At 52.4% G+C, this 27,206-nt stretch overlaps 1 protein-coding gene across 1 annotated transcript in view; it reads left to right on the top strand.

The window, feature by feature from the left end:
• The window catches only part of Phf21b (PHD finger protein 21B), a 71,297-nt gene extending 44,475 nt beyond the window's left edge, over positions 1-26,822 (top strand). Inside the window, exons 3-13 of the mRNA XM_052160200.1 lie at positions 5,422-5,514; positions 8,407-8,757; positions 9,896-10,024; positions 14,511-14,562; positions 15,988-16,064; positions 17,990-18,044; positions 19,236-19,258; positions 20,665-20,823; positions 21,166-21,241; positions 21,389-21,492; positions 24,759-26,822. Of these exons, the coding sequence (XP_052016160.1) occupies positions 5,422-5,514; positions 8,407-8,757; positions 9,896-10,024; positions 14,511-14,562; positions 15,988-16,064; positions 17,990-18,044; positions 19,236-19,258; positions 20,665-20,823; positions 21,166-21,241; positions 21,389-21,492; positions 24,759-24,983 (1,344 nt within the window). The 3' untranslated portion in view covers positions 24,984-26,822. The remainder of the gene's footprint in view (positions 1-5,421; positions 5,515-8,406; positions 8,758-9,895; positions 10,025-14,510; positions 14,563-15,987; positions 16,065-17,989; positions 18,045-19,235; positions 19,259-20,664; positions 20,824-21,165; positions 21,242-21,388; positions 21,493-24,758) is intronic.
• The last annotated feature ends 384 nt before the right edge of the window (positions 26,823-27,206 follow it).

Below are 27,206 nucleotides of genomic sequence, written 5' to 3'. Positions count from 1 at the left end.
ACTGGGCACGGAAAGTCAGACGCTGGCTATCTCCATCTAAGCCGGGGTTATCCTAAACAGCCTGGGACCAGCTAGAGAATCAGAGATTTGGAGATTCTGTCCCTGACATCCTGGGAGCCACAGCCAGTGACCATCCTGGGCCCTGGGCCTGGCACTGCCCCCTCAACCGATTGACTAAGATAATGTGGAACATGCTGGCATGTTAAGTGTTCAGGGTCCAGTCCCAAGACCTGCAGGGAAGTTAGGATGCAGGAGACATATGACCCTGCGACCCATTGCTGTCCTAGGCTCAACCCCGAGGGGCAAGTAGCAGTCTCTGCCTGTGGCACTCAGGTCCACACTTAAAGCACCATGATCAGAAACATGTGACACAACCCAGAGGGGTCAGATGGCTCAAGGGACAGAAATCTATGTGCCTGGTGTGACAATGGTCCATGGACTCACTGCACATATAATGACTCTGAGCTCTGAAGAGCCCGTCACGCATGTGACCTTGCTTCACCCCAGTTCCAACTGGGCTCCTCCATCTCCAGCATCATACACCTTGTGCCACTTCCCCAGGAAGTGTTTAGGGATCTGGGCGGGATGCAGACTAGCACCCAGAGTCCTAGCTGGAGCTGGTCCTTCCCTCTTTTCTCTGGCTGACCTGCTCTAGCTAGCATCTTGTTAGAAAAACTGGGTTTTCATTCCCACATCATCTGAGACCAGCTCTCAACAACTGGTCTCCATTGCTGGGATGTGTCTATCAGTAGCTGAGAGTTAATGTGATTCTAAGCCTCCTGCTATCTGAACTGTGACTTCCCAGATGCAGGGAGCACCAGGAGAGAGAGAGAGAGAGAGAGAGAGAGAGAGAGAGAGAGAGAGAGAGAGCATTCCCAGCAAGGGCGGGGCCCAACTTCCTCTGTGAGCACAGCCCTGTCACATATGTTACCACCACATGGATTAGGTTTCTTGGCTCTGAGGTTTGGCTTACTGATGTAGCCTAAGGAAACATTTTCCACCTGCAGAACCTCAGTTTCCCCAACTGTACACAGAGAACAAAGTTGTGTGTGTTTCCAGGTGCGACCTTTTTGGATGGTGGTTCTCAACCTGTGGGTCTTGACCCCTGGGGAGGCGGGGGCATTGAATGGCCTTTCACTGGCGTCAGCTAAGAGCATTGGAAAACACAGATATATACATTATGGCTCATAACAATAACGAAATTACAGTTATGACATAGCAATGAAAGTGATTTTATGGTTGGGTTCACCACATTGTTAGGAACTGTATTAAAGGTTGGAGACTTCGGAAGCCTTCCAGCCTCTGGGTTAGAATTCACCCTCCTGGTCTCTCTCATCTTAGCATATAAAGATTTTTTCAAGGAACTTGAGTTGTATGGCCTCTAGGCTACCGTCTGCAGCTCTGGCCCTCGGGCCTCCCGACTAGCTTGTGACTTAGGGATGGGGATTCATCTGGAGGTTGTGTTCCTCTGGAGACTCACAGAACAGAGCAGTCGTTGCTGTTGATCCCTTGTGTGGAATCATGGAACTCAGCATTTGCAAATCATGAACAGGACATCATGCCACGTGTCCCTGGAGTGGCTCAAGGCCACTCACACAGCAGACGTTCCTTGGCTCCGGTATTCCCTGTCCAGTCTGGATGTTGTGGTGGCCGTTGCTATGGTGACCTCTTCCGGCTACTATCACAAAGCTTCTTGCGTGATGGCCTTGCCAGTGTGGCTTCTGACATCCCCTGTACCACTTAAAGTAATGTTCGTCCCTTGGAGTTTGGAGGGAAGAGAGAAGAGAAGATCTTGGAGAGGCTGGGGGAGGATCCCCATGCACAGCGCATTTGGTCAATCCTCCACCCTCACAGGGACCCTCTCGTCCACCAGAATCAAAGAGAGAGAGGGTTTTGTGTGTTGTCATTAAGAGCTGCACTGGTTTGGGGCTTGGAGAGGGGCTGCATAGAAACCATGAGAGGTGAGAAAGTGCAGAAGTGTGTGGAGGGTGCAAAGAGGGTGTTGATGGCCACAGAGATGAGAGCCACGCTGGCCCTGTCAGCCGCATCAGTGGGACAGAGGCAGGTGGGATGGAAGCCCTTTCCTCCAGAGGGCTCATGCTGGCTTTGGCTTAGCAGACTGGCTCCAGCTCTGTCCCCAGCCTGGATTTAGGAGGAAGCCTTGGGATTTAGGAGGAGGTACTGAAGAACCTCAGGCCAGAGGGACTCTGACCCGCCGGTAGGCTGCAGTGGGGCCCTAACATGCCTTATTTGCGTTGGGGGCAGACGGGTAGACTTAGAGGTGAGAAGGCAGGGCAGATGCAGCTTTCCAACCAGAGGGTGTGTCTCTGAGCTTCGTGCCGCTCTCGTGAGGGACCCAAGAGAACTTGTAAGAGGATGGGGTCATCTAGCCCATGGCTCTGGACGGTCAGGTCCAACACAGCTTTGGGTCACTGAGATCACTCGGGACACATCACAGAGCAAAGTACACACCCTAGAGCCAGGAACAAAAGCACAGGTGGAAGAAGGAAAGAAAGGGTCCCACAGTCGCATTAGGCTATGTCCCCAACTCTAAGGACCGCCTGCTGAGCCCCACCTTCTGCAGGTCCACAGCAACCCCCACCCCAAGACGACAACACCCTGGGACCCAGCCTTTCACACAGAGACCTTTCCAAAGGGGGTCGCCAGGATGGGCTGAGTCCAGGCTGCCCTCTGTCCTATTTGGTCCTGGGATGATGTTTCTCACACACACGTCCTACTGTCCCCTCCCCCCAAGGCTGTGCAGTGCCCACCCCAGAGCCACTCCATTTAGTCTTCATGGCCCAAGTGTCAAGATTCCTTCTGTGGCCATTGGGGACATCAGCAAGAAACACTAAGTGGCCCCGTGTCACTGGTGCTGCAGTGCACCTGTGCTTCCTTGTTCGTGTCTGCCAAAGCTCCTGAGGTGAGTCTCCATGACACTTGGAAACATTCACCAAAGACAAGTTTTTCCAAAGCCACACGAGCATCTGTCCTGAAGATCGAAGGGCCTGACCCTGCCTCCTGTCCACGCGCCGGTTTCTCCTCACCCTCTCCCAGACTGCCTGTAGGGCTGAGCTAATACAGGAAAGTTATCTTTGACTTTTATGGCCTCTTTTCCCCCTATTAAAATGCTCGGAGCTATAAATGTCGTCATCAGCAGCTCATTTATCTTGACAGAAGTGCGGTTCTCAGTGATCCAACCTCTGAAGCGACTGCTACTGTTGTATCGATAAATTCCGGCACGGAGCAGAGAGGTCAGCTCTTCGCAGACAAAATGCCTTCCCGCTTATTAATGAGCGCTTTATGAGGCCGCGGAAGGATGGATGCCTGTGTGGGCTTCCAGGCCGAGGAGAGTGCGCCCACAGTCTGTGCAGCATTGGCAGAGGGCGGGTGATCTGTGAGAGATGACAGGGATGTTCTGAGAGGACTCCCGCCAAGCCACGTGATACAGACGGGCACCCTGTTAGCAAAGTGTTTACTACTGACTGTCTACAGAAGCATGGAGACTGTGGGCTTAGCCTGAGGACTCTGGTGCTTCGGGCCATGGTCTCTCAGGACAGTACAGAACCTGTCCCCACAAAAGCCTGACTCAGGGCACACTGTACATGCTTAAAGGCACCTTCTGCTTAGTATTCTCTAAAGAACAGACCAGGCACCCCAATCCAGGCAATGAGCACCCAGCTGTGAGGTTGGGTGAAACCAGTCGGGATCGTGATGGAAGCATCCAGTAGGCCACGTTATGCAAACCTCCCATGGTCTGCAGCACCCCCACCCCCACCCCAATAACAGCTGTTTATGTCTCTTGGTAACTTAAAATCAAACACAGAATGGAAACACAGTTGTCCCTGTCATTGTCTCTCTGGAAGCTCTGGGTCTCGGGCAAGTCTTGGGCAAACCTCGGCCTTCCCTTACTCTCTCGGCTTCCCATCCCTCCTCTTTCCTGAGTGTAAATCACCAAGGTGACGGTCAAAAGTTGCCCCTGTCACAGTCAGGAAAGAGGGCTGAAGCAGAAATGAAGGCTTTCTGAATAAAGTATGAGGTGTGAGTGCTTACAGGACAGGGGCAGTCAAAGAGACACCCAGAGCTGACGGATCGACATGGAAATAGTGTACCAAGGTGGAGTCTAAGAGAAGTGGCCCCAGAGATGGGCTCTGAGACTCCTCACGCCCAGCATAAAAGCCAGAGCAGCTGACCACATCAAGCATATGATGGGCTCAGAGAGACACACATGGAAGGGTACTCTGTCCCTCATGGGCAACACCACAGGCATCCTTGTCAGAAGAGAGGCCCTGGGAGAGAAGTAGATCCTTGGCTCAGTCCCAAGAGCTTCAGGGCCCAGGCCTCACACAGCCACTCATGGGAAACACTAGGACATAGTGGAGTGAGGCGTAGGCCTTGGCATGGCAGAGCCTGCTGGAGTGTGGGCAGCTTTCTCCGGGTAGGCCTCTGGTTCCCAGGAATCTTCTGGATGCATGTTAATGGAATGACCACCCTTGCCTGGCTCCCACCCCCATGGGTCTGAGCAAGATGCCTCAGTTACATCAACTAGTAGTCTGACTGGGAGAAGACAGCTTCTACCTGCTACAGTGGTGCAGAGCCCTCAGTGACAGGCAAACAAGTCCTCAGAGCTTGTGTGTGTGTGTGTGTGTGTGTGTGTGTGTGTGTGTGATGCTACAGTGGTGCAGAGCCCTCAGTGACAGGCAAACAGTCCTCAGAGCTTGTGTGTGGTGTGTGGTGTGTGTGTGTGTGTGTGTGTGTGTGTGTGTGTGTGTGTGTGTGTGAACCTCTGCCCTGGTTTTTGAGACAGTGTCTCTCTCACTGGGACCTGGAACTTGCTCTTTTGTTGAGTCTTGCTGGCGCCAAGGAGCCACAGGGCTACCTTTATTTGCCTCCCCAGTGCTGAGATTAGAGGCGTGTGCCCCCACACGCTGGTTTTTTGGTTTCATTTTTTTGTTTTGTTTAGATAGGGTCTCTCTGTGTAGCTCTGCACTCCCTGTGTAGACGAGGCTGGCCTTGAACTCACAGAGATCCTCCTGCCTCTGTATCTTGAGTCCTGGGGTTAGAGGCATGTACCACTCCTGTGATTAACAATTCTAGCACTTGGCAAATGGAGGCAGAGAGGCCCAAAGTTCAGAATCAAGCTCAGCTAAGGCAAGTTCAAGGCCAGTCAGGAGTATATTTGCTGAGGGCATGTGCACACACATGCGCCTTTTGTTCACTGTATAGAAACTTCACAGGATACAGTAAGGCTGACTGTGTTTTAGGTAAGGCTTCTCTCTCTCTCTCTCTCTCTCTCTCTTTCTTTCTCTCTCTCTCTGGTTTCCAGTGGCATATGTAGAGCCAGAGTGGATTTTGCCATTTCTGAGACCATGGTCCCAGGTTGGGTGATGGAGTCTGACTGTTCCACATTCTGTCTTTCAGGCTTTGGGATCCACCACTGCAGTGCCTGTCACAGGTCCTCAGGTCAGCTCCCTGCAGAGGTTGGCCGGGCAAGGAGCAGCAGTGCTACCTCAGGTAAGCATCTGTCTGTCCCCAGCCCCTCAGCACTGCCCTGGGTCCCTCCTTCATCCCCTCCGTCCATTCATTAAGGGAAACATTTGGTTCAGAGTTTTCACAGGGAGGAATCTGGTTTTTCAAACAGCGAGAAACTGTGAAATCCTTGAGTGGGTCACAGCCAGGAATTTTTGTAACGCAGTAAGTCTGTTGCCAGGCAGTTTGCCCGGCATCAACCAGAGCAGATACTGCCGGGCAAACTGCCTCTCGACACTTTTCTGTGCTGGCCACACTCGGTGTAGATCTTGAGGTTGAGTCAGAGGGTCTGAGGAATTCTACGTCTTTCCTGGTAAGTGGTACAGATGCAGAGTGCAGGCCCTTAGTGCCAGCCTAGATTCCTCAGATGGACTCCACATCCTGGCCAAGTCACCCAGCCCCTTTACGTCCTGGATGGAAGGCTCCTCCATCAGAGGACCAGATGGCGCTCTGCTGTGTCTATTGGCTTTGACGGTCACGGAGAGAACTTATGCATGCACCCAGGATGTAGCAGACAGACCCCGGGAATTGTTGCCTAGCACCTTTACTTTCAATGGCTCAGCTTTGGTGAGCTCCTGCTCTGTGTGGCATACCTGACTAGAAGCCACTGGATGCAGAGAGGAGGACAGCAACTGTCTGTCTTGGAGCTATGGGGCTGAACTAAGATGTCCCTAGCTCAAGGATAAAGGCAAGTAGCTGGTCCCGGACCCTGTCCATGAACTAATGCCACCCCCAAGTGTCCACCTGTTCCAAAGAGGGTCAGAGTCTCAAGGATCTGTCAAGGAGGTGTGAAGGGCTGACAGGAACTCTGGGATGGCCTGTCCAATGCTGATATCCACAAGGGTCTCCTAGAGTGGGGATTATTGTAGACCAAAGTTGAGGGTGAGCCCTCGGAGGAAGGTGTGGAGGCCCTGAGAAGGCCAGAGTTTTCTCTCTGAGGGAGAGGTGAGAGCAGACGGAGAGCTGCAGCGGTCGATGGGGATCCTGGCTTCAGATATGAGGCCACATTATGCTCCTTGACTGTTGGCAGTGGACAGCTCCACGAGGCTTTCCAGCAAGGGAGGGGCTCAGCTAAGGCCTGTGTTGTTTCCTTTGGGGTAATTGCTCCCTAGGCAACTCTACCCTTGTTCTCCATCTCCCAGCAGTCTGTGCCGCTCCCATCCCCACAGGCAGGCAACAGCCAGGCCCCTGGCCCCCGTGTTCACTCTTCACTTCCTCTGCTCTGCCTGCCCAGCCTTCTCCTCTCATACAGCTCCTGGCTTCTTGTCTCTCATTGAGCCCTTGCCGTCTCCTCGCCTCCCCAAAGTCTGCCCCTGCCCTGAGTTCGCTGGCTTTTAGGGGCGAGCACACATCTGGGCCCATCCTGCTGGCCTAGGAAGCTCTCAGGGGTGGAAGCAGACCTGGAGAAAGGAACATGGCAGGTTGAGGCTGTTCCACAGGGACCTGCTGACCAGGGTCTCCATGAGGCTGTGGAAAACACTGAAGGTTCTGAGGTTCCCACCTATTTCCTTGGGATGGACAGCTTGTGTTTGAGCCTGGCTAAGCTGTGCTCAGTGTCTAGCATGAGCCTCATGGCTATAACAATGTCATCTGACCAGTGTGACAATGCAGGTGGCCAAGGGGAGCCATCATCATCATCATCCCTGCCCCCCAGCATCCCTAAGGAAGTCATCTCCCCTGACTGGTCCTCCTCAGAGACAGAACAGCCCCAGCACTAACCATCCGCAGCTGAGGGGTGGCAGGAATAGAACCCTTTCCTCATCCCTCATCGGGATGTGTGGTACTATGCCTAGTGTCTGGGGACTGGTGCTGATACCTGACAAAGATAAGACAGCATACTTACCTAAGCCAGGCTAGATACGTTACCCAGCTACGGTATGGCTCCCAAGGTGGGGAGGACTGGTTTGGTTTACTCAGGGCCCACTAGAGCAAGGCTTGTGAATCAAGGGCTGCCTTGTGTCAGGCTATGAAAGATCTCCTAGACACGATGCCTGCTGATTGCAGCACACTAAGGTCTTGGTGACTTTCCCAAGAGCCAGGGTCCAGCAGGGTCTCCTCAGTGTCACTAGCGTAGAGCAAGGGAGAGCAGAAAAGCCAACACCCAGCTTCAGCAGTCTTGGTTCTTCTTCCCTAATGACAGTGACACAAGTTGTACTATGGTTCTCTTCAGGGAAGCCTCTCTTGGCTCGGTTTCCCTCCATGGAAGCTGGTGATAGCCAGCTATGCATCACATCACCTTCTTGTGATCACGAGTGGGTTCCATCATGCCTAGTGCACAGGTGAAGACCTTAAGCAGGGTCTCCAAGGCCACCTACATTCCCTAAGATCCAGGATTGACCACACAAGCTGACTGGAGCCATGTTCTCCACTGTGTGGTGACTGCCTGCAGCCTGCGTTTCACCTCCATGTGCGTGAGCTCTTTAGAGTGATTAGTGCTTGTGGCCGAGATGACCAAGATCTACCGCTCTGTTTGTCAAGGGACCCCTGTGGCTCACTTGGTCTTTCCCAAGGGCAGTGCTCTCAGCACCTGTGACGTGGGCTTCGTGTGTGGACTTGATGTGATCTCCCCCACGGTTTGCTCTCATTTGAGTCAGAAGGGACTGTGGCCTGGAGCAGCTTCTTTTGAGCCCAAGGATGGGTGGGTAGAGGGTCAGTTAGTCAGTGTACAGCCAATCAAGAGAGATGGTAGTTGGAATAGCCTGAGCCCTGGGGTCAAGGTCATGACTGTTTGGAGACCCAGAGCAGGATCAGAGAGGGTGCTGTCCTTTCCTCTCTAATGTAGGACTCAGCCTGTCCACTTGACGCTTGCCCACTACCGTGCCTTCATCAACAACTTGTGTCTGTCTGTCTGACCACACACTGGTCCCTTCCTCCCAGGTTAGGCCAAAGACTCTGATTCCAGACAGCCTCCCTGTCACCCCGGGCAGGGACCGGCCACCCAAGCAGCCCCCAACATTCCAAAAGGCCACTGTGGTCAGCATCAAGAACCCCAGCCCAGCCCTCCCCACTGCCAACAACACCGTCAACCATGTGCCAACACCCAGCAGCCAGACCCAGGCCCTCACCGAGCCCACCGCCATCACCTCACCCCTGAGCAGTGCCGGGGTGGCCTATGCCATCATCTCCACCTCCCCCAGCAATGCTGCCACCATCACCCCCAGCACCACCGTGCCCGTGGCCAGCGACGGCATCAAAGTGCAGCCCCTCCTCATCAGTGCTGACAAAAAGGTGAGTGTGCACCAAAAGTCTTGTCCAGTGGGAACTGAGGCTTAGGCAGAGGGGTAGCTGGGTGATAGGATAGCCACAAAACCAAAGAATGAAGGGGCAAGACTCAGGTGAGTGTGTGGAGGGATTGTGAACCAACAGCCAACAGGATGAGCCAGTGTGAATGAGCAGGAAGTGTGAGCAGATGAATGTGTAAATGGAACTTGAGCATGCAATCTGTGGGAATGAAGAGAGGTGAATGAATGGATGTTAGCATGAATGAATAGTGATCAACTAAGTGAATCTGTGAATGAATGACTAAGCATGGGTGAATGGGTATGGGATAAAACAAGTGTGCCTAAGAGAGCTGCTATTCATCAATATGAGAGTAATGAACTGCTAATGTGTGGCTGAACTAGGTAGCTGCAAGAGAGTCTAGTAGTAATGCTTCATCTCTGCTGGTAGAGTCAGGTAGTTAAGAGCTCTTTATGCTCCAGTTTCCTGCATGGGAATAAAAATGAGAACAAAAAACTCCTTGATACCTTGTGAGGAATTTAGGTTTAATGCTAAAACTAAAATCATCTCCCCATGCCCTCTAGAGCTGTCTGAAGATTGCCCTGTTTGAGGCATTTGGGGAGACATGGTAGCACCCGTTTTCCCTTTAAAAATCCTTTCCTTGGTTCCCTCTGCCAGACTACTCTCTTGCTTATAGCTGATGTCTTTCCTTTTCCCCAGGCAAACCTAACTTATCCTATTCCCTCTGCCTCCCAATCTGATCTTCTCTGTCAGGGGAGGTGACTGAGTGTTCCCAAGCTCTCCATGTCTGCACTTGAGCTGAGAGTAAAGAGTTAGCTCCCCCTGGAGGCTGGCATGGCCAAGGTTTTTGCCAGTGAGTTCCCTGAGGCTGAGGTACAGAGTAGCTAGCCCCTCTGAGGCCACAATAGCCAGGAAGTGGTAAGAGGCCACAGCCAGGCCTCCTTGCTTTGCAACCCTGGCCATCTCTCACACAGATGCTCTTGTGAGGAGGGTGGGAGGTAGGATTATTGGGAGGCAAGGCCCTAGACACAGAACAAATCACCTGGTTCCTCTGTGACACACCTTTCAGGACCTACCTGATTCTTAGCTACTCCCCTGGACTTCTTATCTTCCCTGTGTCTTCCAGGTCATCATCATTCAGCCACAAGTGAAGACACAGCCAGAGAGTTCAGCAGAGCCTGAGCCACCCAAGGAGCCATCTCAGGGAGCTCAGGCCACCAAGGAAGATCAGCCCCCCAGCAAGGAGAATCCTGAGGTAGTGTGACCTTCGGGAAGGCCTGGGTCCTTCTTGGCATTAAGACAAGGCTCTGTGCCAGTCTGGGGCAGCCTCATTGGGAAGATCTCGCCTGGATATAGCTCCGCCCAGTGGGAACTGCCAGAGTAGGGCTCGCCCAGTGATCTGAATGTGCACTCTTCATTCTCCAGGCTGTGTAGGCAGGGTAGGGCCATGGTCAGCGTGGATTCTAGTGCCGTGCTGCTAGATGAATGTCAGCGATGTGTGTCATGAATAGTGATTCATCTACAAACAGGAGTAGGAGGGCCTTGATCCTCTGGGTTGATAGAGGGTTCTGAGTTGTAGACAAACCAGTAGATCAGGGACATTGTCTAGTTTCAAGGGACCTCTCTGCCTGTTGGCCTTGTTTCTCTCAAGACTAAGCCCAGAAAGAGATGGGCTCTATCTTTGGCAGCATGAAGCCCCTGCCTCCTCTTCCTGTCTGTATTCAGTCCTGGAAGCTTGAGGGGTACAGAGCAAGACTAATAGTACTGTAGAGTTTAGATGCCCTAAGAACTTTCTAGAACTTGCACATGACACCTCCTCCCATTCTCTAGAGCAGTGGTTCTTGACCTTCCTAACTCTGTGACCCTTTAATATAGTTCCTCAGGTTGTGGTGACCCACCGCCAACCATAAAACTGTTTCCACTGCTACTTCATAGCTATAATCTTACTACTGTTATGAATTGTAATATAAATGTGTTTTCTGATAGTCTTAAGGGATCCCTGTGAAAGGATCATTCAGTCCCCCCTAAGGACTGAAAACCCTCAGGTTGAGAACCGCTGCCCTAGAGGAAAAGGGATAAATGAGTCCATTCTAACGGCTGAGTTTCAGTCACCTGCAGTCATGGGGTGGGACAGCAGCTGACAGCAGCTCCTCTCACAGGCCTGGCTGCCCTCGGTATTTGTCCTGTGCTGGGACCCTCCTCTCAGCCCCGCCTTGCTCAGAACATCCCTGCTCTGCCGAAGTTTTCTCCATATACCTCTCCTCACTCAGACTCTAATGCGCCCGGTGACTCCTCATCCATCCCACAGGAGTCCAGTCAGCATGGTCCCTACCATGTGCCCAGCTCCACCCACTCACACACCTGCAGTCTTCCCTAAGCCCCTAGGCCCCCATCGTCCCAGTGATGACAATGACCTGTGGTCCCAAAGGTGTCACTTGCTTTCTGTGGCTGTTCTCCCTCTGTGTTCACACTCGTCTGCTCCTCACTGTTCTCAGTGCTGTGAGCAGGGGACTCGGGATGGGCAGATTGGCCTTTGCCTTAAATGCTCCCTTCTGAGGACAGAGACTAAGAGGCTACAGAGGCTGCCAAATGGGGGCTAAGGAACTTCCAGCGAGCTGCAAGCTACGGGAGAAAGGCAGAGGGAGATTACGTGGGGGATGCATGGGGAATGTGCATGTATATCTGTGGCTGGGTGATGCATGCGTGTCGGTGTATGGCTTTGCATACGTGGGGTATAATGGACGGAGGTCAAAGGAATGCAGAAGACTAGAGGCAGGGGGGATGGGCAGGGCTGGTTGAAGGTACTGTGTGAGCATGGGCACTAAGTGGGAAAGGACTGGGCACTCCCAGAGAGGACAGCTGGACTCTGGACAGCACATAGATTAAGAGTAGAGGGTTAGCCCTGAACAGACAGATGGTAGAAGACCTAAAAGCAGGCGGCAGGGTGGGGATTTACTCCTTAGATAATGGGGGTAAATCTGGACAAGAGTGATTTAATTATTGCTCTTGCACGGGTGCGGTAGACCATGGGGTTTGGGGGAGGAGATACTGAAGTTGGTAGTTGCTTTGCCTAGCATGCACAAAGCTCTGGGGACTGGGTGCCCCAAATCCACAGCACTGCATAAACTCGATGTGGTGGTGTCCACCTTTAAGGCTAACACAGGACGTAGAGGCAGGAGGATTCATTCAAGGTTATCCTTAGCTACATAGAAGGTTGGAATCTAGCCTGGGTCCCATGAGACCCTGCCTACCACACCCCCAAATAAAACACACACACACACACACACACACACACACACACACACACACCAGCACTGGATTGCCTAGAACATGAAGCTGCTGTGTGGGCCACATCTCTGTGTTCCCAGCCTCTGCATCCCATTGGTTTCAGCCAGAAGCAATGTCTAAGCTCCACATGTTTACATGGTAGGACCCCGCTGGCTTGCTGCCTGCAGCGCTCTCCTGCACCTGTGCATCCTGCTTTGAGGTGTTCTGTATTCTCCATATTCAGGGAACTTTCTCGGAGTGACATCGCCTTGTTCTCTCAGAGTGCATCTTAGTCAATTATTGTGCATTTTTACAATTAGTGTAATTATATCTAACTGCATAATTAGTGTAAATACTCATAATGGCTTAAACAGAACAGTCAAAACACATCCTGGTGTAGAAACCCTTGTTGAAGTTTGAGAGTTGGGCAGCATAAGCCTGCTACAAGAGGCTGTGTACCAATCCCAGGACACTTAGCAGGAGCCCCCACCCCAGGTACTTCTCTGGCCCAAATGGGACCCCAGGACATTGCAGGGCATGGGTTCTAGTTTTTTATGGTACTCAGGATAAAATCTCATGCCACCTCTGAGCTGTTATCCAGCCCTGACTTTCTTTAATTTTTGATCTCACTAAATTGCCAAGACTGGACTCGAACTCTCTCTGTAGCCCAGGAAGGACTTCAACTGGCTTTATTTCTGCCCCACCCTCCCTAGCAGCAGGATTACAGGCCTGCAGTATGAAGCTAGACATGGACATCAGTTTTTATAAAAAAAACATGAACAGCTGGTGATGAGGCCTACAGATCTGACCAACCAGCCAGAAGAGTATTCAAACAGCCCAGGAGATATAGCAGCAGGGACAACTCAGAACGATACCTGGACACTTTGGGGGGGGGGGTTAGTGGCAGTTGTGAGGGGTGTGGGTACAGAATGGTGGGTACCCAGCCTGTGCTCACTGCAGGAGGTGCCCTACATAGTTGGATGTGTCTTAACAGCAAGCAACCTGTGTACCCAGCTCTGCAGGGAACCTGCTGTGTGTATACAGGTCATTAGTAGTCTCCACTGGAGCCAGGACATGTCCTGGTGGCAGAGCTGGGAACTGAAGATGCCACCTTCTCTGTCAGCTGAGTTGGGGCAGGGTGGGCTGCAGCCGAGCTTCCCAGGATGGTAGGTACTTCAGAGGCCAGCCACTGTGCCGGAGCCAGAACACTGCTGCAGAGGTCGGCCACTGTTCCTGGGGCTGCCTCTGACTTCCTCACTCGCAGGTCCCAAACTCTCTACAAAAAGGGTTACAGGTGTAAGAAGCCCCTTTTACTTAACTCCCATGAGGCTGTAAGCCTGGCTCATGTCTTTTAACAAAGTCCTTACACTTCCAAGACATTCCAGAAATCCAATAGAGCTGGGTGGGGCCTGTGTTACTGCTCTTCCTCACTGTGGCTGCTAGGGAGCTCCCATATCAGTCTGCTACCCAATACGGCAACTGTTTTCAGCCCTCTGTATCCTCAGATTATTGTCTACAGATGCAGCCAACCTGGAGTCAAAAATATTAAAAGAGGAGACAGAGGGAGAAAAGATTCTAGAGAGTTCGGAAGGCAGTGCTTGGATTTGCTGCATGCCAAGCACAGCACAATCCTGTTATTGAAGTGTGGCCGTGTCCTGTTGTGATGCTGACTGTATCAGAGATCCTCAGTCACCTTGGGCACTTCCTGTGCATCCTCTGTGCTGGAGAGTCAGGCCACGATGGTTACATCTGGACTGAATGTCCACAGGTGTTTCTCCTGTCATCAGTCCCTAGACAACATCATAAAACAATGATTTATAATCAATTTCTGTCACATTGAAGATTACAAGCCATACAGAGGTGGCTTAACAGTCAAGAGGGTGTGTACAGGATTTCTGTGGACACTGCTGCTTTGTATAACAGACTCAGCATGGGTCCTGGCTTTCTCTAGGGCCAGGAAAGTGTACACCTTGCCGGGCTCCATTTTCTATGTGGCCATTACTCCTCCTTCTCTTGTTGTTTACTCAGACGTCTGTGTGCTGAACATGCGCACTGCAGAGCCCACTCCAAGGTCAGAATGGTTCAGCAAGTGGTGCCCATCTGTCTATCTGTGTTTCCTGTGCTCGAGGCCAGAGCCTCCTGAAGGCCGAGCTCACCCAGCTCAAGTGCACCTGAATACCAGCTGCCCAGGGTCGAAACCATCTTGCCAGCCCTTTACTGTCGGTTTTTAAAGTGTATTTGAGGATTGTGTTTGTCCAGTCTCATCACAGACCCCCCCCATTACTCCCAGGAGTCCCCTACATTGACCTTGGACAGTCTCCGGGTATCGGAGTTCCCCAAGTTTCCCAGGAACAACATGAGTGTCTGGTGTAGTGGCTTCATGACTGGGCATCCCCAGGGTATCACTCTGCGGCTGACTAGGATGAGGGTCAATGGCTATGCTAACTTAGCCTTTTTATCTCTTTTCTTCTCAGAAAATCGCCTTCATGGTAGCTCTAGGCCTGGTCACAACGGAACACCTAGAAGGTAAAGATGGGGGAGAGTTTGGTGGGTAGGGCTTTGTGGGGTCCCAGACAGAAGCAGCAGTCTTTAGAGTGCCTTGGGTCATATGGTGCCCTATTCAGATGTGAAGCTCCTAGGAACCCAGCCACAGCTAATGGGGGCACAGTCATTCAAGACCAGCCAGAGAAATGTTCTGTTTTCCATATCCCACGACTGCACATTGCACTGTCACGTTCCTGTGTAGGGACCTGTTCCCACCCTAGAGGCCGCCCAGCGTAGTAGCAGAGGTCATTGTGTAGTCTTGCCATTCACTAACCCACAAGAGCTGAAGTTTCTTTACTTCTTTGGTGTTTGGTCCACTCTGCCCCTTTTCTCATCTCTGACATAAGGGAAGCCATACTCTTATGCTTGTTGGGTTGTTGGGGGAGTAAGGGAATAGTGCTTTTCCTAATATGCAATTGACCCTCACTTTGGAAACCTCTCTCCATGATCTGGGATCCCACAGTCCTTACTTGGACCCTGTGGTGCCACACAGGAAGAACATGGAGTGACCCTGGCAGTGGTCAGAAGGAAACTGACAGAAGTGAGGAAAGAGCTCTCTAGCCAGCCCCATGGGGGAGAGGGGTGGGAGGCCGAGCAAGTGGAAATGTGCAAAAGAGAGGCGAGGGGAAGGAGGCGGGTCGGTGTGCACAGGCTCAGCCAAAGCTCTGCCAGCTCAGAAGAACCAGCACCTCACTTGGCTGCTGCCATCCAGGGGTCCCAAGACACAGAGAGGGGCTTGTCTGAGTCACTCTACCACTGCAGTGACGAGACACCATGACCGAGGCAACTCTTTTCATTGGGGCTGGCTCACAGTTTCAGAAGGTCAGTCTGTTATCATCATGGTGGGGAGCATGGCGGCAGGCAGACATGGTGCTAGAGAAGTAGCTAAGAGCTTCATCCTAATCTGTAAGCAGAGACAGAAAGAGCCAGGGCCTGGCATGGACTTTTAAAACCTCAAACCAGCCGGGCGGTGGTGGCACACGCCTGTAATCCCAGCACTCTGGGAGGCAGAGGCAGGCGGATTTCTGAGTTCGAGGCCAGCCTGGTCTACAGAGTGAGTTCCAGGACAGTCAGGGCTACACAGAGAAACCCTGTCTCAAAAAAACCAAAACCCAAAAACAACAACAACAACAACAAAAAAAAAAAAAAACAAAAACAAAAAACCCTCAAACCCACCCAGAGTGACACACTTCTTTCCACAAGGCCACACCTCCTGATCCTTCTAATCCCTTCAAACAGTTCTGCTTCCTGATGACTAAGCCTTCCAATATATGATATCACAGGGCCTTATGCTGAGGAGAGTGTCCCTGTCTCCTCATCCTAAAGCCACCAGAATTGTGCTATAAGCAGTTCCTAGAGGCTCTGACCTGGGCACGGAGCCTGAGACTGCTGTGTCTGCCTTTCCAGAGATCCAGAGCAAGCGGCAGGAGCGGAAGAGGAGGAGCACGGCCAACCCTGCCTATAGCGGCTTCTTGGAGACCGAGGTGGGACTCTCCGGCTGCCACCACGTGGGTTGGGGAGGAGCAGTGCCGAGCCTCAGAGCCCCTCCCCCTTCTATGATGAATAATTGATGGACCCAGAAGACACTCCCCCAACCCTCACCCCCAGCTCTCTTCCTGCCTTCTTGCCCATCCTTTCTAGCCAGAAGCATTCCATTGAAACGAGGTGTGAACTCTCACTGAGTGTACAGACCTATAACACAGTAGTCAGGGAGCTGAGACTGGAGTCTGAGTTCCAGGTGAGCCTGGGTTACATAGTAAGACCCTGTCCCAAACCGCAAGCTGTCTGGTGGAGTCCTTTCTGAGACCGCTCTGAGTATCGAACACACCTGCTGGCCACAGGTAGCACTGGGTTCCTCATAGGAACTCTAACAACTCAGCGACCCAGGCTGCTGCTTCTCAGAGCCCACCGTGGCTTGCTCTTCACCTGGGAGGCTCCTGTGGGCTTTCTCTGCTCTGACAGACTGAAACTTCTCAGGCCTGTGCGCTCTCAGCCCCTGAGGGCAGCTGGAGGGCAGCAAGCAGAGACCCAATCCTGGGACCTCTGGAAGACCAGCCAGCCCTCCTAACTGCTGAGCTTGCTCTGCAGGCCTCTTTCCCTTCTCTAGGATGTGGGTCCCAAATCATTGTCTTATGAACTTGATTAGCAGGGAGGGAGGGGAGCACCCTTGCAGGGAGCAATGTTCAGCTCCAGGTCTGCAGTGCCCTGTCTAGGGAGTGAAGTGGTTCTCTGAGCTCCACCCACTATCTGCCCCTGGCTCTGTCTAACCCTCCCCATCCTGTTCCTAGAAGATGCACATTCTTACACATCCTCTTCTCTTCTCCTGGGTCTAGTGAGCAATTCCTGGCCCCATGCATGGGAACCTTTCACATGAATATCAATGGCTGAGGGCATAGCTTAGCTGGTAGAGTGCTTGTCTGGTATCCATGAAGTCCTGAGTTCGAGCCTGACCGCTACATAAACCAGACATAGCGACATACACCTGTAAGCCCAGCATTTTGGAAGTGGGAGGATCAGTGTCAGGGTCATCCTTGGTTACACAGAGAGTTCAAGGCTAGCCTGGGCTACATGAGACTCTGACTTATAAATAAATAAAGGAAGAACTTCACATTATCTTTAGCCTCCAACCAAGAACACGTATTCTGTCACCAGGGCTTCAGCCCCGTGGTTATGTTAAACTTTCCCCAGTACTCTGGGTGTAGAACCTACTCAGTGAGCTCTGTAGCTGCAGCCAGAGCCAAGGAACCTCCTTGGCCACTCAGTCAGCTCAAAACCCTGTGACCCTTGAGCCTTGGACAAGCATGCAAGCAAGCCAAGAGCAGCCCTTTGCAGGTCCCTTCCTTGCCCTTGAATGCAACTTGGCTCCATTGAGAAAGAGAGCTTCAAAGCTGATTCTAGAACAATCTTTCTGCAAGAGCCAGAACCACTTGGAACCATCAAGGTCTTGAGGATATGGCCTGTGAGGTCTAAAACTAAGGCTTCTGCTCCCCTGGGGTTTAGGGAAGCCTTTGCAACCGCGAGACTTGGGCCCCATGCCAGAAGGTGAAATTCGAAGGGTCCAGTTCATGTGCCTCCATTTCCCCACTTGACTGTACAACCAAAGAAATATCAGAGGGCTGGTGGGAGGGCGGGGCTAGCTTTGTCCCTAACCTATCACGCTTGGGGACTTTCCTGCCCAAGACAGCTCAGGATCCGGAGTTCCTGGGCCTCAGTGGAACCCAGTCTTTATAGACTTCCCCTCTGCCCCTGGGCCCTTGGTATCTGTTTTTCCCCCGTGTCTTCTACACAGAGTGTCTGCCCAGTCTCCAGAGTCTGATGTTGGGGCTGTCCTAGGAGAGTCCTGGGCTGGGCATTATAGTGAAATAAGGGTCCATACGAGTGATTCTCAGGTTCTGCTTTGTCCTTACAGAGGAAGCGGCTGGCCTCCAGTTATCTCCACAACCCCTTGTTCCTCACAGCACGAGGTAAGTGCCAGCTAAAGCCGAGGCTTCCATAGATAGACCCATACTGCTCCCTAACCCCGGGCTTTCCTCTGTTCAGGAAAGCTGTACAGGAGCTTCGTGTAGCCTCCACCCTCAGGGATCCTGGGGAGGGAGGAGATGTGCTGGGACGGTCTCCATCCCATCAGATACCGAAATGGCACTAGGAACACACTGTCCACTAGAGTCACATAGGGTTCTGCTGTGCACCAGGGTCCAGATCTGAGAACCAGGCCAAAGGCCCCTGTGGGAGGGCCATCCACCAAAGGGCTGAGCTGACAGGGCGTGAGGACGTGTAGAGAATGCCCCTGCTTCCTGCCCCTCCATCTGCAGCGTGAACAGGAGCCCTGTGCAGCCTGTTCAGTCGCGCTGCCTGCTCCTGGACAGCTCTGGAGAGAGTAGGCACTCACTTCCAAGCAGGGCTGGGATTCACCTCAACCCTCCCATACTGACTGTGGACAGTTGGACAACATCAGCTGATCTAGAAGTACCGGGTCCTGGGCCCAGCTCTGATAGGCAGGGATATACACCCCAGCTTTCAGTTGGGTTCTTTCTCCTGTGCCAACTCTCCTCCAGGGATGGGAGCCTCTTGCCCCCACCCTCCATTATTGTGATACTCAGAAAGCTGAGGCAGGAAGATTGCAGTCAGTTTCAGGCCAGCCTGAGACTACATAAAGACTTCGTCGCTCCCTAGCCTTTGAACTGCTGATCTGTACAACAGGCCTGTGATACCTGCTCTAAGTTGGTGACAGTTCCTGCCCCAGGAATAGCATCACTGAAGATGGTTTGACTAGGAACCTGGAAGAAGAACCTTACTTGTGGTTCTTACTGTGTGTGGCTTGAGTTCACAGCCTAAAATGCCAAGGGTCCACAGCCAAAAGGAGCTGGAAACAGGTTACTCCAAGGGGTCCTCTGAATTCTAGTTTTGTCTCTGAGGCACCTCACTGTGCCACCCACGATCCTTGTGACTTTAGATGCCTGTTCCCAGGGAGGTCCTGACCAGGACTAAGGCAGAGAGTCATCCCCCATCACACAGTGGCTCTGAGAACTCGGGTGTCACTGGGCCTTGTGACACTCCCATCATGCTCCAGGGCAAGGACCTGGGGGGACACCAGCCATAACCCGTGCTCCTCTCCTCCCCACTAACATCTTCTCCACCCTTCCTCCCTGTGCTAGCCAATGAGGACCCCTGCTGGAAGGTATGTGACCCCCATCTTCATATGAAGGGTGTGGGACAGGGACATCTGCCATTGCTCTAGGCTTCCCTTGGTATTCAGAACTTGCGCAGCAACAAGCCTGCGTGCCAGGCTGAACCCTGCATTGTTGCAGAGAACTGCCTCCTACCTGGTCCTAAGGGTGCTGGGGCTCTGCTGCCGGGTCCTGAGGGTGTTCACACTGTACCACCTGATCTTTACCCTGCCTTTGCAAGTGTAGAGGCCAGGGGACAATGTGAGGGGCTCAGGTCCCTCCTCTCATTGTGTGAGTCAGAGGGATGGATCTCAACCTCAGCACCAGGCACCTTTGTGTCCTGAACTGTCTCAACAGCCCTTCCACGATTTCTAATCCAATTCCAAATGAACCTCAGCCCACGTGTGCACATGCCCAGGGGACTGCTTGCTGCTTGCTTTGGATGGCTACGTTGCTTTCCAAGGTCATCCTGCAGTGGTAAACACGGGTACCCTTGGGCCTGGCAATTGATTGAAACTCTCAGTACCCAGACTGTCCAGGCAAGGGATCCAAGGTGGTGGGAGATTTCCCCCTTTTCCATGAGTCCACAGTCCTGGAGGGACCTTGGCTTTGAAGCACGAGGCGGGAATTGTGGTCCTGGCTCCACCTGCCATTCCCACTCCCTGTGTGGCCCTGGGCAAGTCCCTCATCCTTCCTGAGTCTTTGCGCTGGATAGGGAATACAGATGGGAAGACTTAGAGGCCTCCTTTGGGGACACCTCTGGTGTCAAGACACTTGTGACAAGGGCCATCCCTTCCCATCTCTTTGGCGCTCAAGTCAGAAGCTCTGCCGATAGTCTTACAGTGACAAGGACCCTTGTGGGTGGCTGGACAGGGGTTGTAGGTCATCACAGAGCTCTTCTTGGTGCAGCCTACTGATGGGCTGGGGAGCACGGTCCCTAAGCTTGTGCTGAGGCCTCTGGGAGGGACAGAAAGGGCCCTGACCCTTACTGCACTGCTCAGCATTAGGGTGGGGTCCACCTGCTGTGCTCTGTCCTGTTCTATCCAGTGTCCAAGGGACAGCTGTCCTTATCTCCATCCTGGATATGGAAGCAGGTGTGTCTCTCCTGAGTGACTGGGTCCCTGCTAGACAAGTAAGCAGTAGAGCAGGACTAAAGGTGTGGCTTGCGTCTGGCCACACCCCCTCCCTGAGACAGTGTCCCTGCTGCACTGCCCTACTCCTTGGGAGGAGACTCCCGTGCTCAGGGCCCAGTCAGGGTGTGCAGGAGTGCTCTGGGACCCTACCCGTCAGGACGCACACCTCCCATTGTTACCCAGCATGCTTTGACATTATCACCCTGAGGAGGAGCCTCTCCCCCCTGCTCCCTCAAGCTGCACGGACCTGGCTGAACCGCTTCGCACCCTCCCTTCTCTTGCAGGGTGAAATCACCCATGACGAATTCTGTGCTGCCTGCAAGCGAGGAGCCAGCCTGCAGCCCTGCGGCACCTGTTCAGGGGCCTACCACCTCAGCTGCCTGGACCCACCGCTTAAGACGGCACCCAAGGGCGTGTGGGTCTGCCCCAAGTGCCAGCGGAAGGTGTGGGCAGAAGGGCTCACACCTCTGCCCTGCACACTTGAGACAGTATTCTGGGTGATCCCCACCATGGGTGGAGCAGGGACCCACAGGGATCTTGGGCACCCATCCCTGGCTTCTGCAAAGGAGAGAGACCCAAAAGGAAGTGTCTCACTGGGCAGAGCCAGTGAACCAGGCTGACTGATAATGGCTTCTGTCCCCTGATCTCAGTTGGGAATCTGTGGCTTCCCTGTGGGAATTCTGTGGGAATCTGAGAGCGTGCCTTCCTGGGGGTACATAGCTGGGATACAGTCTCAGAAAGTTCTAGAATCTGTGTTCTTTCTCATTGCCCCATCTGCCCCACAGGCCTTAAAGAAAGACGAGGGTGTGCCCTGGACTGGGATGCTAGCCATTGTACATTCCTATGTCACCCACAAGACAGGTAAGGTGTCCCTGGGAGTGGGAAAGGACCCCCACATTCATATGAGCACTGGTAAAGAAAGACGGCCGAGACCGGTCCCGAGCAGAGCGTTTCTAGCCCGCCTGCTTGCTCAGCTGCCACCCGGCGGGTCTGGCCTCTCTTTCCCAGTAAAAGAAGAGGAGAAGCAGAAGCTGTTGCAGCGTGGCAGCGAGCTGCAGTCTGAGCACCAGCAGCTGGAGGAGCGGGACCGGCAGCTGGCCTCAGCTGTGAAGGTGAGCACAGGCTGCCTCATTACCCACTCACTGAACCCAATCTCACCGGTACCCATAGGTTGAGGGTACGGCTCTGATGAGGTCCATGAATACTTACCAAGCCTCCTCTATGGGACTTTGGCAAGGTCCTGCCTTTCTGAACCTCAGCCTCCTCCTCTATAACAAGAGCACAGTCCTCTGTAGCCTGATGATAGACAAAATGAAGATGATGGTGGGTGGTCATAACGGTCATGATGATGGTGATGATGGTGGTGGTGATAATGTTGGTTGTCATGGTGACGGTGGCGGTGACGGTAGCAGTGACGGTAAGGCAGATAGTGCTGACAGTAGCAGGGATGGAAGTCTTAACAGCAGTTTTGGGAGAAGCTGTTTGTCTGTTTTATTATATTTTATTTATTTTAGTGGTGCTAGGGATTGAGCCAAGGGCATGTTAGGCAAACACTTTATATCCCAGGCATGGAGGGAGAGGGAGGGAGCTAGAGGTATGAACGCACGTGCTGGTACACATACTAGTGAGCACACAGGTTCAGGCCAGAGGAGGCTGTCTTCCCCCATTGCACTGTGCTTATTCCCTACATATAGGGTTTATCACTGAACTTGACATCTGCAGGTTTGGCTTGTCTGTTGAGCTTTTGAATTCCCAGGACCCATCTGTTTCTGACTCCCAACACTGAGGCTTCAGCCATACCATACATGGTCATAATCAGCTTTTATATGTATGCTGGGGATTCCAGCTCAGGTGATCACAGGGCATGCAAACGCTCTTACCCACTGAGCCATCTCCCCAGGACACCACCCCCAGCATTGCATGGTGTCTTAGTAAATTTGGGATGAGGTCTCACTAAGTTGCCAGGCAAGTCTTGAATTCACTTTCTGTCTCAACTGCCCAAGGCTCTGGGATCTCAGGCTTAGAGAAGCTCTCTGGATACAGTGTCTTTTTGGCCTGTTAGGATTCTCTACACGAGTGGTCCTCAACCTTCCTAATGCTGGGCCCCTTTGATACAGTTCCTTGTGTCGTGGTGACTCCCAACCATAAAATTATTTTCATTGCTTCTTCATAACTGTAATGTTGCTACTGATACGAATTGTAATGTAAATATCTGCTATTTCTCATAGTCCTAGGTGACCCCTGTGAAAGGTCATTCAAACCCAAAGCATGACAACCCATGGGTTAAGAACCACTGCTCTAGAGGAACAAAACAGATAAAATGAATATGGAATTTATTAGAGTGGCTTACATGCTGTCATGCTGCGGTCCAGCTTGTCCAACAATGTTTGTCTACCCATGGAAGGCCCAAGAATCCAGTAACTGTTCAACCCACAAGGTTGGGTGTCTCAGCAGGTCTTCAGTATATGCTAGAATCCTGAAGAAGTAGATTCTCATGCCAGTGAAGGAATGGGCTTGTTAGTGAGAACAAACGGCAAAGAGAGTAAGCTTCCTTCTTCCATGTCCTTTTTATAGGTAGGCTGCCAGCAGAAGACGAGGCCCAGATTAAAGGTGTATCTTTCCTCTTCAAATGATTTAATTAAGAAAAACAAACAAAACAAACTCCTCACAGGTGTACCCAGCCACTTGGGTTTTAGCCAATTCCAGATGTAGTCAAGTAGACAATGAAGACTTGCCATCACAAGTCCACCCCTTGTCAACTTGATGCACAGTCATAGCTCCTTATGGTCATGTTTAATTTCCAAACGAAAACAAGAACTAGAACATTATGCTAGAACGTACAATTGCAAATGCATTATATATTTAGCCATGTCATAATTCTGCCTAACATGATATCGCTATTCTTCATACAACCACAAACACATTATAAACTTGGAATTGGTATCAATGTCCCTTCAGGGACATTCTTTTAGTATTTTTACATATGATAATCACTGATATTCTCTTAAGTGAGGCTACATTACAGGATAAGGAAATTGAAGAAAACACAAGTATCTGTACAAATGCATTCCTCTTGTTGGATTTGGTTGGTTTTGTTGAAACAGGGTTTCTCTATATAGCCTTGGCTGTCCTAAAACTCACTCTGTAGACCAGGCAGGCTGGCCTCAATCTCAAAAATCTGCCTGCCTCTGCCTCCCAGGTACTGGGATTAAAGGCCTATGCCACCATCACCCAGCCTTACAAATGTATTCTTATCAAAATATGACAGAAACACCCATGTAAATTATAACCGTCATTTCCGTAGCTAGTGGCATGACCTTAGCTGGTGTTGATAACTACCTTCCTCTACCCATTCTGTATTTCCTCCACCCCCTGCCAGCACCTCAGCAGGTCTTGGCTCTCTTCCTGGAGGAGCAACCCCCACCTTCATTCCTGATGGGTCTGTGTCCTTTGTCATCCCGCTTGGCTTAGGCAGTTGTAGTTTCCCATGGACTTTAGTCACAGGATACAGTAGTACTAAGAGACACCCTAAAGGATCTTCAGCACCCTGGACCTAACCCTTCTTACCGCCATTGTGGAGAGGCAATCCAGCTTCCCCATGGTAGTCTGGACCAATCACCCTCCTGACACTGTTAATCCTTTCTTAGACTGTTGGCTTACAGGGCGTCAGAAGCTCTCAGTGGCTGGGGGGTGGGGGAGGGGAGTTCAAGCTTCTGGTTCGATGGAATGTTTGTTGTGGTTCCTCTCAGGAGCGCTCTCCACTCTAGAACCAACTTCTAGGCCAGCAGAAGGTGTGGCCCAGATTAAAGGTGGATCTTCCCACCGTAGAAGATCTGGATTAACAGTGTGTCTTTCCACTTCTAAGATCAGGATTAGAAGTGGGTCTTCCCACTTCAGTTAAATCCAGATGTGGTCAAGTTGGCCACCGAGCATGGCCATCACATGCCCCATACGAGTCCCCGATTACTCGTATTCTAGTTTGAAGGGTGTCCCAAGGAAGTCAGTATTTCACTGGCACCCTTTGACCTAGTGTCACGGTCATCTGACTTAGGCCTCAGTCCCACTGCAGTGCCATCTCTGTGTGACACACAGAGAGGCTAGGGAGCAGGCAGAAGAAGAGAGCGTGCTAGCAAGCCTGTGGGCTCCTGTGGTTGCTGCCAGTCCAGCTCTACAGGGACAGTCACCCCTGACAGCAGCCTTGCCACTCCAGCCGTGTATTTTTTTGTAAGGCCCTTGGCCTGTTTCATGCTCTGCCCAGGGGATGGGGAGGGGTGTCATGGAAAGGTTTGTGAGAGAAGGTGGGCTCATCAAGGTGGCTGGCCCAGGATGCTGTAGAACTCAATGCTGACACCGCCTCCAACATTTCTGCCCTTGACAGAGATGCTTGGAGCTGAAGACAAGCCTTCTGGCCCGCCAACGGGGCACACAGTCATCGCTGGACCGCATCCGGGCTCTCCTCAGACTGATCCAGGGTGAGCAGATGCTTCAGGTCGCTATGGCTACCACCAGCCCCACCCCGCTTCTGGCCGGGCCCTGGACCAAGCCTTCCACCACCACCACCACCATGCGCACTGCCCTCCAGCACCCCCAGAACCACAACTGACACCCCAGGGACCTGTATAACACTCATGGAAAGTTACTGGGACCTTGCCCTCAAGACCTGGAGGATCTGTCGGCCTTAATTCATAAACTCTATGAATTTTAGACAAAAATAAACTAGACAGAGTGATGAGGAGAGATGAGTGTCCTAGAGCCAGAACCAGCCTGAGGTGGATCCCTCTGCCAGTTACAAGGGACACCTGGAGACCAGGTAAAGGTGTCTCAGTCCCAGGCATAGGAGGCCCTCGTCCTTGGCTGTCAAGCCTCCCTGGTCTTCAGCTTTCGTGGCCAGCTCTCTCCTGGGTTCTCTCATTGTCCCCCTCAAGAGAGGAAGACTTTAGACTTCAGAGAGTGAGCAGACAGGGCCACACGTGGCTCGTGAGCAGGCAAGCTGACAACAGGTAGCTGGCTAGTGGGCTGGGCGCGGTGAGCCTCTGGGACAAGAGAGGGTAGCAAACCTAGGTAGTTCTCCAGTGGCCCTAGGGCTCCCTGCGCCCTGCTGGCCCCTGATCCATCAGTATTACCATGTTGAAAATCAGTCGTTTAACTGGACAAGTAACAGGCCAGCTTCTCCTGGGGTCACCCACCGCTGCATGGGCTGCCCGGCCGGGCCTCTGCCTCTTCCTTTCCGAGCTTAGGCTCTCATTGCTGCCCACCACTTCCCATTGCCAACCTCTGGAATTCTCCTCATGGAGTTCTGGGCTGGGGGGAGCAGACACCCAGCAGGGGAGGCACCTGACAGGTTTCAACTCACAACCAGAAACCTTTAGAGCACTCTCCTTTGTAGGAGCCGCCAGGCTTCCTGCCTACTACTTGCCAGTTAAAGACACTATGCCAAAAAAGAGCTTCACACTTTTTGTATAGCATTTTTTTGTTGTTGTTGTTGTTGTTGTTGTTGTTGTATGATCCGTAATGTGAACTGCGCCCCTGCCTGCCTTCCTCTGCATCTGATAGTCTCTGCTCCGATACAGGAATTGTTAACCTCTCCAGAGAGGGATCTGATGGAGTACCCAAGAAGGGGCTTAGAGACCCGGGGGGAAGGCAGAGAGGGTGCACGTGGGGCCCTGGCCTTTGGAGACTCCAGAGCCCTCAATGCTCTCCTCAAAGCTGTCTCCTTCTTTGCAGGGAGTGTAGACTCCCAGGTACCCTGGGGGCTCCTGCACCTCTGTGAGCCATGCAGCCCACTTGGCAAGCCTCACCCCGTCCCGAGGGACACAGCACAATTCATATGTGACCAGGAGCTGCAGGGCTCCCCCCACCCCCCAAGCATATCACACGGTGCCGAATTGCAGTGAGCACGCAAGCGTGCATGCGCCAGGGCCACAGCCGCACACCTGTGCACGCAGACACACGTGCAGAGCGGGAAGGCTGGCTGGGATCCCGCCACCAGCTGCTTTCCCTCTTGTCATTTCTCACGACTCCGGGAGAAACTGTGCTGTAGGATACAAATCTATTTTAATACACATTACACTGGGTTGAACAAGATTTTTATATTCTTTTATTGATGAACAACGCGAGCCCTGCGAGGCGCACGCCTTTATATATTGGTTACGCGGTGCCGATTTGCATTACTGCACGGCTGGCGACGTAACTGTCTTCAGGTTCTTTCGTTGGTTTGATTTTTCTTCTTGGATGGATTGAGTTCGATTTTGTAAGAAACGTGGGAGGATGTTGGAAGGTTGGACCCGGGATGGGGAGCTGCTGACGCGTCTCGAGACTTAGTTTTGATTTTTTTGGGGGGGACCAAGGGGGACCGTCCAGTGGATAGTGGCTAGAGAAAGTGTTTGTCTTAAATATTTCAGTGTAGTTTTCCTTCTGTATGATGCATTAAATCCAATTTCAAAGCCCGGTGCTCCTGTGTCCTTGCTTTTGGTGTGAGACTCTAGGGAACCATAGGACAACTGGGTGGGTTTAAAAATGGCTGAAAGCCAGGTCACATGACCTTACCACTCCAGAGGAAAGTGGGAGTTCTTGGTGTCCACCCCAGTTCTGGGAGACTATACAAAGCACCGAAACTACGTTGGCTGGCTCCCGTGTGGAATGCCTGGCACACTCACGCTTCCCACCCGCTCCTCTTCAGGCACTCCGCCTCCTGGACACAGGAGCGCACCACATCACCCCGTTATGCCCGCAGCTATGGTGGGAGAAGGGCCCATGCTACCTATGGCTCTGAGGACGGAAACACGCATGCGCCCATGCACTGCCAGGCTGGACAGCCCACCACGCA

Source organism: Apodemus sylvaticus, chromosome 17, assembly GCF_947179515.1.
Source record: "Apodemus sylvaticus chromosome 17, mApoSyl1.1, whole genome shotgun sequence".
NCBI lineage: Eukaryota > Metazoa > Chordata > Mammalia > Rodentia > Muridae > Apodemus > Apodemus sylvaticus.
The sequence above is the reverse complement of the archived record's forward strand: the minus strand, read 5'-3'. Positions and strand labels throughout refer to the sequence as shown.